This window comes from Syngnathus floridae, chromosome 10 (genome assembly GCF_059516105.1).
Source record: "Syngnathus floridae isolate MCC-2025c chromosome 10, RoL_Sflo_1.0, whole genome shotgun sequence".
In the NCBI taxonomy this organism is placed as follows: domain Eukaryota; kingdom Metazoa; phylum Chordata; class Actinopteri; order Syngnathiformes; family Syngnathidae; genus Syngnathus; species Syngnathus floridae.
In genome coordinates, this window is record NC_142422.1 from 12334025 (window position 1) to 12352324 (window position 18300).

Genomic DNA, 18300 nt, shown 5'->3' on the forward strand with positions numbered 1-18300 from the left:
TATATAAATGATTTTTGCTACGCTTTCACATACGTGCTAATCCAAAACATTACGCTAACTAACTTGATTGACCTACCGACTACTTGAAGCGTGAATCTGATCATACTTGTTCGTTTACACAGATTTTTGCAATAATGCGCTTCAGTTTTTAATATTCAAGTCATGTGAATTTTTGTGAACAGTGGCTCAACTTGAATTGATGTTACAACAATACAAGAGGCATTTTCCTTCCTTTCCATTCAAGTGCAGGTCTCGTTTGTCGCAGTTCCATGCATGGTGACCTTGTACCTGTCGGGCTCACACGTGATGTCTAGATTCACTCGTAGCCCCTTGCATTCGGCGGTAATTTCACCCGCTCTCAGCGGGGCGCCCTTGCTTGTATCCAAGGTTAAGCTTTCTTAAAGCCGTCCCATCTCGTCTCCGTGTAAATGAATATCACCCTGGCCCCTGAACCGAGCAGTAGCTCTCCACTGCATCAGGACTTTTTTACGGTGGCCACTTATGAGGCACGTATACGACTTTTATGAAGCAAATTAATTATATCCTGTAAATATACGACACAAATCATGCAAGGGTGTTTTATGGCAAGTTCAGTGCTGCCGGAAGCCGGGTGTGTGCTTAAATGTTAGTGATCGCTAGATGGCGACAACATTCTGATGATCAGAACCATTTGCTGTTATTCCAGGTCTTGTGTCGCTTCAGGAACAAACTCTTTTGAGAAGGGTTAGACCCACTTGACACTTTCACGGGTTTCCGCCGCCCGACAGACGCGGCGAAGAGCGAGTGGAAACAATAAGCAGAGATTTCAGTTTGGGGACTGGAGGGGGTGGTGGTGGGGGTGGTGGTGGGGCTGTGCAGGTGCAGCTCACCACTTCTTGCACCCTCACTTCCATCAAGAAGGAGCGAGAAGATGGCTTCCAGTGTAGACACTTTTGAATGAATGAATGAACGAAGGAATAAATGAATGAATGAAACTTTATTCTTTACACCATCATTAATCTTTCATATACATACAATGATGTCATTTAACAAACATGAGGAAATTGTCAATTGACTTAACAACTCCAAGTCAGTTACACCCCAAAACATTGTAATAAATAATTTTGCGTTTTGTCCATCCCCTACCTGATGCCGCAACTCTGACACCCCCCAGCCCCCCCACACACACACACCCCACACACACACACCCCGTTCCCTGCTCCGGGGTCCGGCCCACCGCCGCCGGCACGCTATGGGCGCGCTCCTCTCCCACACCGCCGAAGCCAATCGGCGTCTGGCGGGGCGTTAAGTAGGCCAAGCCGCTTCCTGGTTCTCGGAAGGCGGAGCTGAAGGAGCTGGAGGAGTTGGAGCGGCCCTGAGGAGGCAGTGTCACCGGCGAGGGGGTGGAGGGGGTTTGATCCGACCGGCGGTGTGGCAGGAGACGACGCCGTGGGACCAACTTGTGACACGAGGTGTCAAAGGCTGTGGACTTTGCCGGTGGATTCCAACTATTTATCGAAGAACTTAATAAAAGAGACGAGGAGGAAGAAGAAGCTGGCATTTAGGGTCGACACGAATCAGGAAGTGAGCGCGGTGGGAGGCGACCAGTCGCAGGACAGGTGACACAGGTGAGTGCTAAGCTAACGTCCCAACTTAATACCTTGCGTGTGTTGCATACGGTGATTTATATGTACTTGTTTACAATTTGGATGTACAATATGAATATTTCTGCGCTCGCTTCTCCTCCTCCTAAAGCTTCCGAACGGGGTCACGGGAGGACTCGCGTACACGTCACGGGTCCATTATCTATTCCGCCGTAGCTGCCGTGTGTTCCGTTGCGTGATAGTCTGAAGCATAAATATGTCAACCAGGTGAGAGGTAGAGAGTGCCAGCGAAAGAAAGATAAAGAAAGACAGTAAGGGAGGGGTCGTGGAGTCCATTTGTGAGCTGGCTAATTATAGAAGACGTCCGTGAGCTGATATACAAAACCCAACCTGCTCACACGTGCCATGCACACGCACGCAGGGGGGTATTTAGCCGACTGTGTCGGTGCTGGTCTCTGCCATAGTTATCATCCCCATCCTCTTCAGAAGGAGGGCGCACCCTGTGTTTTGTGCACTGGTGCGTGCGTGCGTGCTTGCAGGGCTGGGGAGGGCAGGCAGGACTAGCGTGCCAGTGGGCTTGTGTATGTGTGTGTGTGTTCACAGAGGTAGATGAGGCTGGCTCGCCCCTCTGACAGACCGGCCCAACAAGCTCGACTGGCTTGGGTTTGGTTTCCCCTGCAATGGGCGCACACACGCACGCACTCGTGCACCCACACAGAACTTGTTTAGTTTAGTGAAGAGACGCCCATGCAGGTACAATCCCACCTCACTTGACTTCCTCATGTCAGCCTGGGTGAAAATATTCAAAGTCGTGCAGTACCGCGGTGTTGTCGAGTACGTGAAGACCGGGGCCGGCTCGTAGCGTAGCGCCCATCTGACGGCGGCATAATGGCGGTCCGGGATAATTGGACATCTGCTTCATCTCTGCTTCCCGCTGTCCCGGCGTGACCTCTGTGCTCGCCAGCTTCCTCCCTTTGCCACACCTCATCATCACTGTCATCACAATATCTGAATCAGCTTGCACTTTCTTCTATGCGGCCAACATCTTCTGCTACTCAAATTGGGCTCAAAATTAAGTTCACATTGACCCAACATTGCTTATGATGTTACAAGATGTAGCCGTTGTCTGTTACTAGGACCGCCCCCTTACCCCCCAACCACCTCTTCAATCTCACCGAGCACATCCTTCGTTGGCTCCCTAAAGTTCCTCTGATGGGATTGAAAAGAGCTGAAAGTAATGCTCCGAGTGACTCGTACTTGTTCCTTCCCTCAGGGTGTAAGACGCTGAAAAGGGACGGAGACGACCAAGGAGCCATTCTCGCCGCTGTTTATGGACTGCAGGTAGGAAACGAGAACATACAGCGCTCCCGAGCACCACGATTGTCATCTCATCTTCATGCAAGGCTGCTTTGCTGCACCGAGAGTGTCTTTTCGGTGAACGTTTTTTTTTGTGTGAGCCCCTGGCGCTCCATCGGGTTGATGCCACGTCCGTGCCGAGTTGGCGGAGCTTCTGCCGTACTGGCGGGCCGGGCTGCCTGGAAAAACAGCCCGGCCTATGGAGATGGACCAAGCGCTTGAATATTTCATAGGCGGCCTGGAAGTTAACTCCTGTGTGGTTTGAGGGCAGCCCACGCTGCGCGCAGCTTTTAAAGACACACCAGGAATTGAGCCAAAAACCACACTTGTACTTTTATTGCAAGTACGAGCCCCAAGTTGAAGAGAACAAGCTTCACGTTTCGCTAATACGAGGACGACGTGTCGGTGGGGTTCTCTGACTTTCATGCGTGCTGCATTGTGGGCCGGTCAGACTGAAAAACGTCTTTCTGGCTGAGATGGGATTGATTCATTAGCAATCTGCCCCCAAATAATCACAGATCAATTCAAACGAAATATATGGGAGTGAGCACAGTAGCACAAAAAAATAGAGAGAGAAAATAATTGACATTAGCCTCTATGTTGACCTTTCCACTGAGGAAAAGCCTGTGTGTGTGTGTGTGTGTGTGTGTGTGTGTGTGTGTGTGTGTGTGTGTGTGTGTGTGTGTATGCGTATGCGTGTGTGTGTGTGTGTGCGTGTGTGTGCTGGACAGCATGGCGTAACAAATCATGTGATCATGGGTCTGCCGGCGTATGACTAGCATGTGTCTGAGGCGTGGTGACGCGCCGCTTCTGGATGGAGGGCTTCTCGTAACGGACAAACATGCAAGGGTGACGGACGATACCTTCACAAGCATGCGTGTGTGTGTGAGTGTGTGCATGTTGATTCACTCCAGGCCGCTACAGTTGAGTCTTGCCCCCACTCGACATGTGTCAATAGAGGAAGTTGTGCGTCTGCCATTTCCTCATTTTCAGTCACGGGGTGCCGCCGGCGTGGCCTCAGAGGGCCCTCCCGCCCACGCTCCAAACTGGTGCGCTCCTGTGCCGCCTCCGCCGCCATTGCTCGTGATTCAACTCTTCTAGTAAGACAGCCGGCCGGGGGTCATCATAAGCGGTCTCGCTTCAGCGAAAACGAGAGGGAGGCGGTGAACAAGACGCCCCCGCAGTTGAAAGTGACCCCCACTTGGAAGGGGAACTCCACCTAGCTGGACTTTGTCCCCTTTTGGAGGAGAAAAAATTCCAATGAATTGCTTGTGCGGGCTGGGAAATATGAAGCTACGCTCTTGCTCGTATATTTGTATTGTGCTGAGCTCCTCTTAGTGTGGCAGCGGTTCTTTGCACAAATAAAGAACATATTCACGCGGGCATTGCTTGATTACCATTGCACCCTGTCTTTCTACATGTATTACTCCACAGTTGGTGTTCAGCTAGCCGTCGCTTAAAGGGTAACAACAGCGGCTAATTGTTACCTTGTGGGCTGATAGCGTTTCCCAGTGTCTTAGCATTTAGTCAGTGGAGGCTATGCGGTTGCGTAATGCTCTTTGTAATTCTCCAAAATTTGCTGATCAACGGCTCACATCTCGAAAAACTTGTGTTGCATGCATCGCCCCCACCCTCCCCCGCCCCGTTAGTCAGCTGTACAGTAAATTCCTCCTTGCAAGCTCAATTTACGGACTTACAGGAAGCGTACTCCCCTTGGCGAGCCCGCCGTCGGTGACCGCGTATGACAGGAAGGTGTGACGCTGCACGAGCAACTCGTCTTTTCGAGTATCGCTCCATCGCTGCAAGGGCTCGACCACCTTGAGCGAGTACAGGAAAAGGAAACTGATTGAAATCGGTTAGCTTCGCAGCCTTCGTTTGCACGTCAACGTGGTCCAGCTTGTGAAATGTAGCTGTCGACGTTGCAAACAGCGAGGTGTCGCTACCTAATCTGCAAGGTGTGTGTGTGTGTGTGTGTGTGTGTGTGGGGGGGGGGTCGCATTTTGAGGCCTGCACTGGATGATTAAGACCGCAACTCGATTTTCCTGTTTTCACCTTGCGCCTTATCGACGGCCGCTGTCTCCTCCCCCGCGGGTTTCATGCGTGATTTCAAAGAACACGCGCCTACAAGTCGTTGGAAATCTCAGACGCTTCCTTTTGCCAACCTCTCTTCCTCTCCGTTTATTGTGGAAAGTGTGGCTGAAATTGAGTGGGCGGGAACTAGAGTGCGTTTGTGTGGTGGTGATGGCGGTGGGATAGTTGCATGAGCCCCGCCAGTGAAATCAATAATGTAACGTCTTCTTAGAACTAAGACCACACTCAGACGGACATTAATGCTCCAGTTCTGTCAAGGTCAGAGGAGGGCAGAGTTGTTGTGTTTTTTTGTGCGTGTGTGTGTGTGGGGGGGGGGGTAAGAGTCTGTGACTGTTGTTGAGAGTCAGATGCACGCTGCTTTCTCCGTCATCCCCGCCACGGGTGCTCCCCCCTCCCTCCAAGGTGTCCCACTCAGTCACTCCTCTCACTAACCCCCCAAACAAGTCAAGCGCAAAGAGCGCCTTTGGCTCTCGGACGCAAGAGACGAAGCCATGAGAGGAGGACGAGTGCGTAGAGGACCAACGGTAGGAGTTCCTTCATCGACTTGTCGGGCCGCTCGTCGATGAAAGCGGCCGTGCGTGTGTTGTGAGGCCTGCGTGTGCGTTTCACTCTGGACGAGGCTTTTGTTTAGCGTACAGTCAGCGCCACGACTCCTTGTTTGTGAGGCTGCTCTCGTTCAAGTCGTACTTGAGCTGTGTTGGCTTGTTGTCAAGTTAGTTTTGAACTTTTCAAGTTGTCAACTCTCTAAGAATGTCAGCAATAGCAGTAAAGTGATCAATAGAGCCTTGTTTTAAAAAGTTCTGTAGTGTGTCAATACATTAGCAATGTGACTTAATTCGGAAAATGGGAAGAAATTCTTTTCATCCTTAAAAAATAAGTCAGTTGGCAGGTTGCGCTCCGGTTCTGAACGAAGTGAATTGAAACTAAATTGTGCTAACAATATAGTTATTTTTTTCAGCTAGTCGACTTAATGTGTTGGGAGTTAACCAGACCTTAACATTTGCCCAGTTCCATGGGGACTGGAGCAGCCCGAATGAATTCCTCAATCTAGATGAAGACATTTGATGTCTGGAAGATGTCAGCTCTCTGCAGCGTTTCTCGTCCAAAGTTCTTGCCCAGCTTGGCGAATCAATGACTAACACGCTTGGTGCGAGCCATAGAAATGCAAGTTGTCATAATCGATACGGTGGGAAGAGCTGTGTCACATGAAAAAAAAAAGACTCACCACACACACACGCACGCACACGCACGCACACACGAGCACGTTGGAAAACATGTGACATCAGCTTCATAAGAGCGTTTGTCCCTCTCAGCCGCATTTTCTCTGAATAGCATCAAGTCACTTTTTCCCTGCTCGCGCCGGAGTCTGATATAATTGAGCTGGACTGGGAAAACTGAGTTCACTTTCATGGAAAACAAGAGCCATTAGAAAAACATGCAAACACTGCCCGTGTGTGCGGTAAATTTTTTTGATCGACGTATATGCGGACACAGTCTCCCTCTATTTTTTTTTTTTAAATAAATGCAGAAGTCATGCGCACGCTTGCTCACTTTCCTGGCAGTTGTGCTGCTAATGGACACTCATTAAGTTTTCATCTGTTGAGTTTGCGTCATTCTCTGCGTGGCGTGCAGACCCGGGGCGGCTCAAGCCGACACTTTAGAAGTGCTCCGAGTGCTACGAGCGGTCTCAGAGCGGGAAAATGGCCAAGACTCAATTCACCCGTGGCCGCTGTGGGTTTAACATTCTTGAAATGGACTTTACGAAATGAAGGAACGACACACCTAAAGTCAAACATAATTGAATTGCGACGACCCAAAGCTCAATTAGCATGAATAAACCGGTTAAGCTAATCGTGAACACTCTGGGGTGTGTGCTGACATTCAAGCCACTCCATGAGTCTTTCTCGCCTCATCAAGACGGAGTGGTCTGTGTCGTGTCTTCGTCTTGGTGGTTTTTTTAGGGAAACGTCGCAGCGGCACGGGCCTTGACCAACCGTGTGATTGCGCCACTGCACCAGGGCGCCTGGCATTGATTTGCCAAGCTCTTGTCAAACATTTAATTGGCTTGACTTCTTTTCGATTGGGTGGAGTTCACCTTGCCTGCTTTTAAATAGATTGTCACATAACAGGTTCAATGTAACAATGGTGGGTGGGGGCCATGGGGACCTGTGTGTGTGTGTTTGTGTGTTTATTGGATGGGACCACGGGCTGTCATGCAACCTTATGCGAGCAGGGCGGTGTGTGCGTGCGCGTTCGTCTGGCACTGGGTGTGTTTAGGAGCAGGTTGGTCTGGTGGCTGCAGCGCCGTGGGAACGCGCTTATTGGATGGATGGATGGCCGGGGGGCTGATGGCTCGTTGCTATGGGAGGGAGGTGACAAGCGGAGGGCTGCCGCCGCCACCTGGGGGCGTGTGCAGCCGCAGTTTGTTTGTGGAAAATCAGGTCCGCTCAGGTGTGGCAATTAGAGGCTCTACTTGGTAGAATGTGCACGAATGCGGGTGAACCAGGGACTCGGGTCTCGGGACCCAAGGGCACGCACACAATTTGTGGAAGCGTAGCCTTGCCTTGGTAGTGTAGTACTTTTTTCTCATTCTCTCGCCCACTCTATACTTACGGTGCGAGTGCATTTTCCTTCTTTCTCTGGTTTACGTGGGCCAGGTTTCTTGCTCAGGTATTTTAATCAAAGGGCTAATGCTATAAAGGGAATTAACCCAGTGCCCTGCGGTTACGCCGCACCGCCATTGCGCAATCGTGTGTCTCTTCCGCCTCACCCCAAACAGTTTGTAGCCCTGCCAAAAATCACATCAGTCTCAAAAAATCAATACCAGTCCGGCTTTAGTCAGGATGCAACAGTTTTTAGGAGTCTGGCACCCCTAAAATGTGCTTGCAAAACTGTACGTTGATACTTCAAAATCTAATATTGTTTGTACCATGACACTGGTTGACTTGAATGTTCAATTTTAGAAAAAACATTTGAGACCGAAACAACAAATGTTTTGAAATGCGACAGTGTCACCAAGTGGTGAATTGTGAGTATTGCGGCAATATGAGTTGGTTTTTTTTTCTTCTCCCAGACGGTGATGTCGTCAGGCGAGGACGGTCTGATCGGGATCCCTTTCCCGGAGCATAGCAATGAGCTGCTGTCTCACCTCAATGACCAGAGGCGCTCAGGGCTCCTGTGCGACCTCACCCTGACCTCTCGCGGGGCCCGCTACCCCACCCACCGCTCCGTCATGGCCGCCGTCAGTCTCTACTTCCGCCGGCTCTTCGGGGCGGAGGAAGGCGGGTTCGGCGAGGGTTTCAGCGTGTGCCAGTTGGATTGTGTGGCGCCCGATGCGCTGGACGCCCTGCTGGAGTTCGCCTACACGGCTACCCTCACCATCCCCTGCTCCGGGATGAGGGACGTGCTGCGCGGCGCTCAGCTTTTGGGCATCCAGTGCGTGGCGGACGCCTGCAGGGACATCTTGGGGGAGAAGGCGGAGCCAGAGGAGGAGGAAGAGCAGAAGAGGGAGCAAGACGTCGCTGCCACCGCCGCCGCTCTTGGGAGGCCGGCAGGACAGCACGCGTCCCGAAGGAAAACGGACAGGAGGAAGTTGAAAAAAGTGGGACCTCATTACATGGACTCCTTGCCGAACCCACCACCCGCTTCTCCCGTCTCGTACCCTTCACCTCTATCGGAGAGCGGGCGCTCGCCACTCCCTGCCCGACCCCTCAGCCCGGAACCTGAGGAGCTGCTCTTTAGATGGAAGCAGAACGGTGACCCCGGGGGGATCCGAGTACCAAAGAGGGGGCCCGCCTTCAACGGAGGTCACCTACACTGGATGCACCGCCGCCCGGCACCTCCAGACGCGCCCCCAGAGGACAAACTATCCGAGGAAGAAGACATGGAGGGTTTCGGCAGCGAAGGGACGCTGATGGAAAGCACCTCCACCGCTTCCTCCATGGCCGAGCGGGGGGACGGTGTGGCAGTGGCCTCCGTGGCAACGGAGATGGGCGTCGGCAGGAAGAGGAAGTCGCAAATGCCTCAGCAGTGTCCCGTCTGTCAGAAGATCATCCACGGCGCGGGAAAGCTGCCTCGCCACATGAGGACACACACCGGAGAGAAACCCTTCCAGTGCTCTGCCTGCGGCGTTCGCTTCACCAGGTGAGCAAATGGCAACCTGCCCTCCCTTTTCTGCACCGTAGTGGCTTGACAAGAGGCGGGGTGACCCGCATGCACATTGCTCTGCTATCTTTTCACCACCTGACCTGTTCTTGCGTGTAGGAATGACAAGTTGAAGATCCACATGAGGAAGCACACGGGCGAGCGGCCTTACTCGTGTCCGCACTGCCCCGCCCGCTTCCTGCACTCGTACGACCTGAAGAACCACCTGTCCCTGCACAGCGGTGCGCGGCCCTTTGAGTGCCTGATCTGCCACAAGGCCTTTGCCCGCGAAGACCACCTCCAGCGGCACCGCAAGGGACACAGCTGCCTGGAGCCATCCACGAGCTGGCCCGGCCAGGGGCCCGGACAAAACCAGCAGGAAGCCGGGGTGGACGCGGCCGAGCGGCTGCGGCCATCGGGGCCCCACCCCTCGGTGTTCCCGCGGCCCGCCGTGTTGGAAGACCACATGTTCCGAGCGGATGCCGATGCCGAGCGCACACTGGCCCTGCAGGTTCTGGCGCAGCTCAGTCCGCAGCGCTTCGCCAACTACCAGGACCTACTCCTGAGAGGCAGAGGGGAAGGCGAGCCCAAGGATCCCGGGGCCGTCGACTCTCGGCGCCAACGTTGGCCGCGGGAAGCGGCAGAGAAGATTGATGAGGACCAAGACGAATAGCGAATGTTTGTGTGTGCGTGTGCATGTGTGCGCGCGTGTGTGCACGTGTGGTATGACATCCACTTAAAAAAAATAATAATAATCTCACTCAGGTGGCTGGACCTGCTGCTCCATGTGGGGAGCACTTAAAAAAACAAAAACAAAAGCAAAAATGTAACATGGGTTTCCTCGGTCGCTTTCAATGTTTGTTTGTCCTTTGGCTATGAGCTGTTGATTTTTTTTCTTCCCTTTCTTCTTTTTTTTTCTTTTAGAAGGGAACTCACGGCAGCATTTTTTGCAACATGTGCCACCGCGAGTCTCACCACAGTATTCAGATGAATATTCGGGTTTGTATTATCAACGTAGCGTGACCAAACCCAGAGACGAGGCGAGCCGTGACGTTTCCAAAGCAAGCCCGAGGGCACTTAGCCAAAATGGCAGCCGCACAAGCAATACGCTCTTTGGACTTACGGGGGCGTCCACAACATTTTCTTGCGAAGAAAATGTTTGCCGGGAGTTCACCTTGAAGCTGTTTTTTTAAACCTTAGCTGTAATACTCGCTCGACTGGGATGCTTTGCCCCGCAGAAATCCAAAGCTAGAGCCGAAAGACAATTATTAGCCTTTTGGGGGCGTTTGTGTCGTCGGTCTTTGCTTAGACCTGGAACCAAAGAGAGTTATTTGATAACTTCAAAAAAAGAGAGCGAAAGAAAATGATTGGTAGCCAATGTTGGGTTCAAAGAACTCTTTCCAACAGTTCTGAACAATTCTGCTTTGAGCATTTTCTGTGTTGATTGACCAAAAAAAGACCAAGTCTTGGTCAAAGTTGTTTTGGCTATTCAAAGACTTCCAATGCACACGTTTGGCTTCCTTAGTTGAAACAACAAAGGTGAGGGGTGAACCTGAGCATTTAGCCCTTTGTCTGTATTTATTTATTTATTGTGTTTGTTTATTTATTTTGGGGCTTTTTTTTTATTTTAAACTAGATCAAATACGGGCTTAGTCAACAGTTTTATGTCATCGCTACACGTGAGGCCCTTGATCCCTTCGTTGCGCTCCACCAATGCATTCCTTGCACATGTGAAGGGTTCTGCAAAAAAAAAAAAAAAAAGACAAACATTCCAGCTTCTTACCAAAGGGGTGGGCAACTTGCGGAACGTGGGCCAGCTGGAACCTTTTATTTGGCCTGCCATGTTTCCAAAAAATGTTGGGACGACTCACAAGTGTTGATTGGCTTCTTGTGTCTTTAGAAAGAGGTTGCCCACCCCTGTGCTGGCCACCATTCATGTAGAAGGTATGCCACATGTGCACTCGATCCCAAAAAGCTCTGGAGGCACCAAAGGGACAGGTCAGTTCACGTTCCATGTCATCTTGATTAGAAATTTGTATCATTTTCTTTCTCTCTTCTCTATCTGGTGCCTCTGTTGGTGTAAATTGTAAGATGCACTGTGCTGACCTGACTACTGTACTTGGCAACTCGCACGAGACCATTTAATTTTTTTTTTTTTTTTTGGAGGGGTTGTTTTATTTAATTGTTTTAATGTCCGGTGTATATATAATATGGATGAAGTTGCCTTGGTGTTTGTTATGCTGCACTTCTTCTCAGGAACTCTTGAGCAATGCACTAAGTGGTTGTAGGACCTCTAAAATGGGGAAGCACGATGCTGGCTCGTTTGAAAAGAATATCAATGGACTCGTGAATAGCTCACAAGCGGAGCTGCTTTCAAAAGGCATTTACGTGAACTGCTAGTCTTAATGGAGAGAGTCGCTGATCTCAATCCAAAATGAGTGGGTGAGTGGGTGAGTGAGTGAGTGAGTGAGTGAGTGAGTGAGTGAGTGAGTGAGTGAGTGAGTGAGTGAGTGAGTGAGTGAGTGAGTGAGTGAGTGAGTGAGTGAGTGAGTGAGTGTGACTCAATGCCAGCTGTGAAGTGTACCTCTCTATACAAAGTTTTTGTGGCTTGGGTTTAGGGAGGAGGGTCTGAGACCTTCTGGCCATCAGGGATACTTCTGATTTTTGTCATTCAGTTTCTTCTTGACCTTATTGACTTGTCCTTGTTTCCCTTTCACGTCATGTCAAGGAACACCAATTAAAAACAAACAAAGGAAACAAAACCATGTCTTTTGCTGCTTTTCTGTGTCTGTCGTTCTCAGTGTGATACAGTGCAGGCTCCTTGGAGTGAAGAATGCAGCAAATGAATTATTATCCTGTAGGTGTATAAAATCAGGCAGACATTTTGTCCCCTGCAAAGTATCAAGTGCAATACAATCATAAAATGGAATCGTTTTGTTGAAGTAAGTTGTCTAACAGACCTCAGGTAAGGCAAAGTCTTTGCAAGTCAAGATACTGAAAAAGCTTTGACTCCAAGAAGTCTGATGACAGATAATTCTCCATGAAAGCAGCAACTACAATTTAATGATTATATAAAAAAAAAAAACTTTTCACAATTGAAAACCGTTCCCAAATCTCTCAATGGCGTCACAGTTTATCTTAACAAATATTTCAAAGGAGAAAGTCTCTCAATGGTGTCACAGTTTATCTTAACAAATATTTCAAAGGAGAAAGTCGCTCATTTGGCCACAGTGCACCACACACTTCCCGCTCAGATGTGTGACAAAATAGATATATATTTCTGATCTAAACAAAATGTGCCAGTGTGCAAAATATATACTCTCAGAAAGTACACAATCCACGAGAATTTATGCAAGGTCCGTCTCGTCCATCGCCAAAGAACCTGACATGTTGCCGAGCAGGCTGGCTGGGTAAGTGACATTTTGGAGTTATCATTGAACATTTGATTTCTCTAACATGCTAAGGTGACCGACCCCTGCTTGCATCTTAAGGTGATGTCTAGATGGTGTTGCACGATGACAAATCCAGCGTTCCATATGGATGTGTTGAAACTACGTGAAAGTGATGTCTGATGCGGGTGAGTCCATCTTCTTGTTCTTCCAGCATGAAATAGCAACCAACAAACAGTGGCGCACCCGCCCCTACTCATCCTTCCCTTCCTCTCCAGGTGTTGAATGTTCTTTCTCTTGGCGAAATCCTCATTCCGGTTTCCATGCTATCTGGTTATATATATTTCCGGCGTACACAGCCTTGAGGGGGGATCCTGTGTTTGACGGAAAGGAGTTGGAAAGTCCAGGTAGACGTGTTAGGGTGTTCGTCTCCCGTTATCAAAAAGGATACGACGTACAGCTCCAAACCCTGCTTAGCTCTTTTTTTTTCTGCCCTAAACAATACGAACCAACAATTGGTGAATGAACAGTAAGCGTTTGGATTTGTATTTAAAACGATCGAGGCATGACTGTCCCAAGTCATGTTTGGTAAACATTGACCACTTCTTGGTGAACTTTGAACTTCCTGGGCCACTCCTCGAAGCCAAGCAAAACAGTTGAGTTAGTGTTTTCACATTTTGCTTTTATTACAAATGAAGGTCTTTGATCATACTCATTAAAACCAAATGAAATGAAGACAGAGAAAACGTGTGAGGGGGGGTTGCGCTCGTAGCAGTGGCTAAAAGATGGTTGACGTAAGGTGTTCAGGCGTCCAGAGCTCTAATCCTTATGTGGATGCCGTTGAGTGAGCGCAGCACTATTCGAGGGATTATCTTGGGCTTCCTGGCGGGGTCCTCGATCAGCTGGTACCTTCTCAGAACCGAGGCCACCGCCACTTTCATCTCGTTCATGGCAAAGTTCTGACCAATGCAGTTCCTGCAAAGGGATACACACACATCAAATTGGGGCTGAGAAAAGTCAAGTGGCGCCACAAAGCAAATCTGTCCACTCATTGCGTTTGAGAAGCGTCCGCCTTTAGGATTTGCACCGCGTCAAGCAAACTGACCTGGGCCCGGCAGAGAAGGGCACGAAAGCATGCGGCGACCTTTTGGAAACGTTCTCCGGCAAGAAGCGAAGTGGGTTAAACACCTGCGATGATGACATAATAAGACAAACGTTTGGAAAGCTTCGCCAAAGGTGCCAATTCTGTTCAAAACAACAGAACTTTATTTTCTGCCCCGACTTGCAAAATGAGGCTCGGGTGTCACCTCCTGCTGGAGCATGACCTACATTTGGGTTTTCCCAGACTGTGGCATTCCTGTGGAGTGCATACACGCTTGTCCCAATGAGAGAACCTGGAGGACAGAAAAAGGAGACGCCACAAGATTTCTCTGTGACCCGTTTTGTGACGAGAACTCACTCATCTAATGACACTCCTAAATCATCTTAAGTAAATTGTAAGTAAAGATTGTTAGTTACATCACCCGACCTGCTGGCATGGTCCGTCCATCTACGAAGGTGATGGCTTTGGTGAGTTTTCGGGCTATTCCCGGCACCGGCGGGAAGAGCCGCATCGATTCTTTGATGCACATGGTGGTGTAGGGCATTTTGGTCAGATCCTCCCTAGCCGAGACGGTCCTCGTTAATCGTTCACAAATGGAAAAGGCGCGCCGGGAAGAGCTCACCATTGCAAGGCGTCTTTACCGTCCAGGACCCGGGTGATCTCCTGGCGGCACATGTTCTGGTGTTGCGGGTGGCAGGCCAGTGTGTGGAGGATGAAGGAGATGGCGCTGGCGGTGGTGTCATGGCCCTCAAACATGAAGGTGTCCACCTCGGCCCGGATGTCTTCGTCCGAAAGCCCCCGCTGATTCTCGTCCTTGACCATCGGAAAAACAAGAAAGCACTTTTGTTTGTCAATTTTTTTTCCCCGTCTGGAACAACAGCACTACCAACGGCTCAACTCACTCTTGCTAAGAGAAGAATGTCCAAAAAGTCCAAGGTCCTTCTTCCCTGGACACGTTCAGAATCCTTCTCTTCCTCCAGGGCTTTTTTTCTCTTGCGGATGACTTCCTCTTTGACAACGACAGAAGATGTGAGCGGACGTGTCGACCTCAGTGGTAAGGCAAGATGCTGAGCTTTTACCAGTGTGACTGTGAGCCACCTTGCAAGCCCTCCTAAGCCTGAAGCCGTGCGGGCTGAGATAGAAGATAAGGTCGTTGTGGTACGGGAAGGTCCGGAAGCGGAGGTTGACCAAGTCAGTCAGTTCGTACACTGATTTAATGTACTCGTTTGTTCGGCTGAAGGCAGAGAGCGAAGCGTTAATGCGGGAGGTTATGGTTGGGGGGTTGGGGGGGGATACGTGGGGAACGGCGCCACCTTTCGGTCTGACACTTGCTGTCGTAGCTGAAGGCACACTTCATGATGGTGTCCAGCGTCATCAGGCTAACGTGTTCAAACAGCTCAAAAGGCTCGCCGCTGCTCGCGTACTGCTCCCATTTGACCTAGCCAGTAACATTTGGAGCAACTCGATTCATTTCTTCGTTTTTCTACGTCATTCCGAGTCGCGAGCTCACGGTGTCAGCGGCGCTTACCAACATGATTTGAACAGATTCCAACATCAGTTTGGTGTATGATTTCAGCACGTCGTAATGGAAACCCGGCGTCAGGAGCCTTCTGTGGCGGAACCATTTCTGACCGTCGGACACCAGCAAGCCGTCGCCTGACGATTCAAATGTTTTTTGCAGCTCTTATCTCGCAAAGCTTTTCACTCAGTGGGTTTCGAACATGAACAAACTTTTGGGAACACGTTTTTTTGATAACAGAAAAATTAAGCCAGTGCTAGCTAGCTAGCAATTATGATGTCTTACCAATCCAGCTCTTGAGGAATTTATATGCAAAATCATCTTTTGGCTCTGCGGGGGAAATAGGAAAACAAAACGATACGTGACACAAGATCCAGTAGTACACATTTCAACAGTTCTATGAACGTATGATGTATTTAAGGAACTCATGAACGATTATTACAATGTTATTGCTTGTCATGTTCAAGGCAGACAGAAAAGGTCCTGCTGACTGACAGCGGAAAGTAAAAACTGATGAGGCACCTGTTGTCGTCACGATACTTTTCACGTAATCTGGATGGTGGATGTTTATGAAACAGACGCAAGGGCCGAACCACAGGGGGAACGCGTAGGGGTACTGCTCGCCCCATTTGACCATCTTGTCCAAGTCTGTCCCATCTTGTTTGAACTGAAAGGGAGCGATGAAACACGCAACAAGTGTCGTTTGCATCAAGCAATTGCAATCACAACGCTCGGGAGCATCTTCTGTTTCTTACTTGCAGGACATGCCCAAAGAACCAGTTCCCCGGCGGTCCGGTGAACGCCTCGAAGTTCCGCAAAGCATCCCTCCTTTGAATGAGGAGCACGGCGAGTTTGTAGACGACGGCGACCAGGCAAAGTAGTGCGAGCGAGTGCTGCAGCGAACAGTACGGCAGCAGTCCCCCGAGAGACTCGCTAAGCGACATGTTTGCAAGTGCAACTGGAGGACAACAAGAAAGAAAAGTGCCACGACTTAGCCGAACCGACTAACTTGCACACTTGGATTCGAATGGCCAGTAATGGGGACAACGCAAGCGTCAAAACTGCTCAGAACCGGGGTGGGCGGGGCTGAGCTGAACATAACCCTTGACTCACACGCAGTGACTGCGTGTTTTGTTTCTGGTGCTAGTCACGCCCAATTCACGCGCTCTCGCGTATTACCTAACTTCTTCCGCTAGGTGGCGGCGGTGTATTAAAGAGTTGTACAACTTTACGTGAGTAAAGAGAATAAATGTAATCCAAGCTGTTTTGTTGTATTTAATTTGAGTTTAACACGTATGTGTGTCTTTCAATAAACGAATAAATTATATTTCAAACCAGGTAAAAAAATAAAATACAAAACACAGGGAAAGAAAGAAACACACGGAAACAAGAACCCAGCGGAATGGTGACGTTGCCGCATGTGAGAGGAATTACGGAGCGCATCAAAAGAGCCATGAAAAAATACAACACAAACACACCTATCAAACCACATACAACACTCCGTCAAATACTGGTCCACCCAAAAGACAAAGTTAACCCGGAAAATAAATGCAATTCTATATACGAAATTCCATGCAAATCATGCAATAAATCGGACATCGGGGAGACAGGGAGGAATTTCATCACAAGAAAAATAGAACACAAGAAAGAGTGTGAGAAGGAGACAGCAACCAGACAAACAAGAGCAATAAAACTACAAACAGAACAGAAACACTACAAGTCAGCCATTACCGATCACTGTAAAAGAGAAAACCACATCATGGACTGGGAAAAGGCTAGAGTCAACCGCACTGAAGAAAACAAACATCAGCGTTGGATCAGGGAGGCCATTGAGATCCGCAAGCCGGGCCCGAGGACCATCAACAGGGATGAGAGAGCCTACATGCTCTCTACAACCTGGAACAGCATTCTGGAGAGGTGAATGGAGAGCAGAGGGCGTGACTCACCTGTCAAATCTGACAGGTGAGCCACGCCTTCATCCATCAGCTGATAAAGACGCGTCACAACCACATCCGTGACACTTCGGTGACACTCTGATGAAGGCGGAAGAAACCGCCGAAACATGTCAGGTAATGCACCTAAAATAATTTGTTTGATATAAAAGAAACCAGTGAAGTGATTAAAAAAGGAAAAACAAGATAAACTTAGTCCAACAATTTAGACCTGGTCTTATAAATATCATTACATAAAGCAAACAGACAATAACGTCACGATATTTCTTTTGATCAACAGGTGGACCATCATTACCATTATTATCATATTATCAGGGATGAGAACGGCAAATGTTTTCATTACACTGAAAAATAGCCGGGGCCTGGGGGCCGCATGCCCCACTGGGGGCTGCGAAGGCCCCCCATTGGGAGCGCCTGTGCCCCCCCCACACATACAAACTTGCCACAGGGGCCCAATGGGGGCCGCAGTGGGGCAGGGGCCACAGGCCCCCATTGGGGGCTGCGGGGGCCACAGGCCCCTATTGGGGGCCACTGCTCGAGAGCAGCGTCATCTTACAACTCGTTCCGACTCTCGAGCCATGCCCATCTGAAGCAGTTCCTGATCCCGTTCGACTTGTCTATTTCGCTGGCACGATCCTTGTTTTTTATCTCTAAAACTTTCGCCTTGCTGGCTAAAACTTTTGCTAATTAGGCAAATGAGTAGGCAAATGATGAGACGAAAGTAGCGCCAAAATGCTGCAGAAAATAAGGCGGCTGTTGTCGCAATACTGCTGCCAGCACCCCCCGCCATATAAAAACAATTTTCTCAACGGTTCTACACGATTCTCAAAAATGATACTCCCGACGGGAAAAAACATGGAAATCCACGGATCCGCGGAAGATTCTCATCCCTGTATTATGGATTAATCTGGGTTTGCAGTTGGTTATTTCAAATATTTCCAAAATCTTTGTAATGTATCTTCATTTACGTCATCTTCTCCCAAAAATGTTTGAGTTCACCAAGGTCTTTCATTTTAAATTTAGAACTCAGCATCTCTTTCACACTTTTCACAGTTTGATTGTTATTGGAAGCAATAATAAAACCATCAACCCAGATTAACAAAGTCACCTACTCATTTGCAGTTTCTTTACTATAAACACAATGGTCAGCCAGGTTTTGAGTGTA

General features: G+C 49.4%; 2 protein-coding genes and 1 long non-coding RNA gene across 4 annotated transcripts; 2 read left to right on the forward strand and 1 right to left on the reverse strand.

Annotated features, from left to right (window-relative positions):
• Nucleotides 1-1276: 1276 nt before the first annotated feature.
• Nucleotides 1277-11938, forward strand: zbtb7b (zinc finger and BTB domain containing 7B). Its single transcript, XM_088387143.1, has 4 exons — nt 1277-1607; nt 2857-2924; nt 8104-9173; nt 9294-11938. Exons 3-4 carry the CDS (start codon nt 8110-8112, stop codon nt 9844-9846), a joined length of 1617 nt encoding a protein of 538 aa, XP_088243269.1. The 5' UTR covers nt 1277-1607; nt 2857-2924; nt 8104-8109; the 3' UTR covers nt 9847-11938.
• A 690-nt stretch (nt 11939-12628) lies between these two features.
• Nucleotides 12629-16447, forward strand: LOC148392532 (uncharacterized). The gene is made up of 2 exons (XR_015860860.1): nt 12629-12750; nt 12841-16447. It is a non-coding gene; the product is annotated as an uncharacterized LOC148392532 (long non-coding RNA).
• cyp4t8 (cytochrome P450, family 4, subfamily T, polypeptide 8) lies at nt 13224-17048 on the reverse strand. Of its 2 annotated transcripts, XM_088387141.1 has the most exons (13): nt 16915-17048; nt 15939-16141; nt 15706-15850; nt 15469-15513; nt 15193-15320; nt 14978-15102; nt 14744-14898; nt 14567-14673; nt 14287-14477; nt 14091-14224; nt 13892-13956; nt 13668-13750; nt 13224-13537 (listed from the first exon to the last, which is right to left on the reverse strand). In XM_088387141.1, exons 1-13 carry the CDS (start codon nt 16988-16990, stop codon nt 13366-13368), a joined length of 1629 nt encoding a protein of 542 aa, XP_088243267.1. In that variant the 5' UTR covers nt 16991-17048; the 3' UTR covers nt 13224-13365. The 2 variants fall into 2 exon arrangements, with proteins under 2 accessions (XP_088243267.1, XP_088243268.1); XM_088387142.1 differs by lacking the exon at nt 16915-17048 and having other exon boundaries at nt 15939-16392.
• Nucleotides 17049-18300: the final 1252 nt, after the last annotated feature.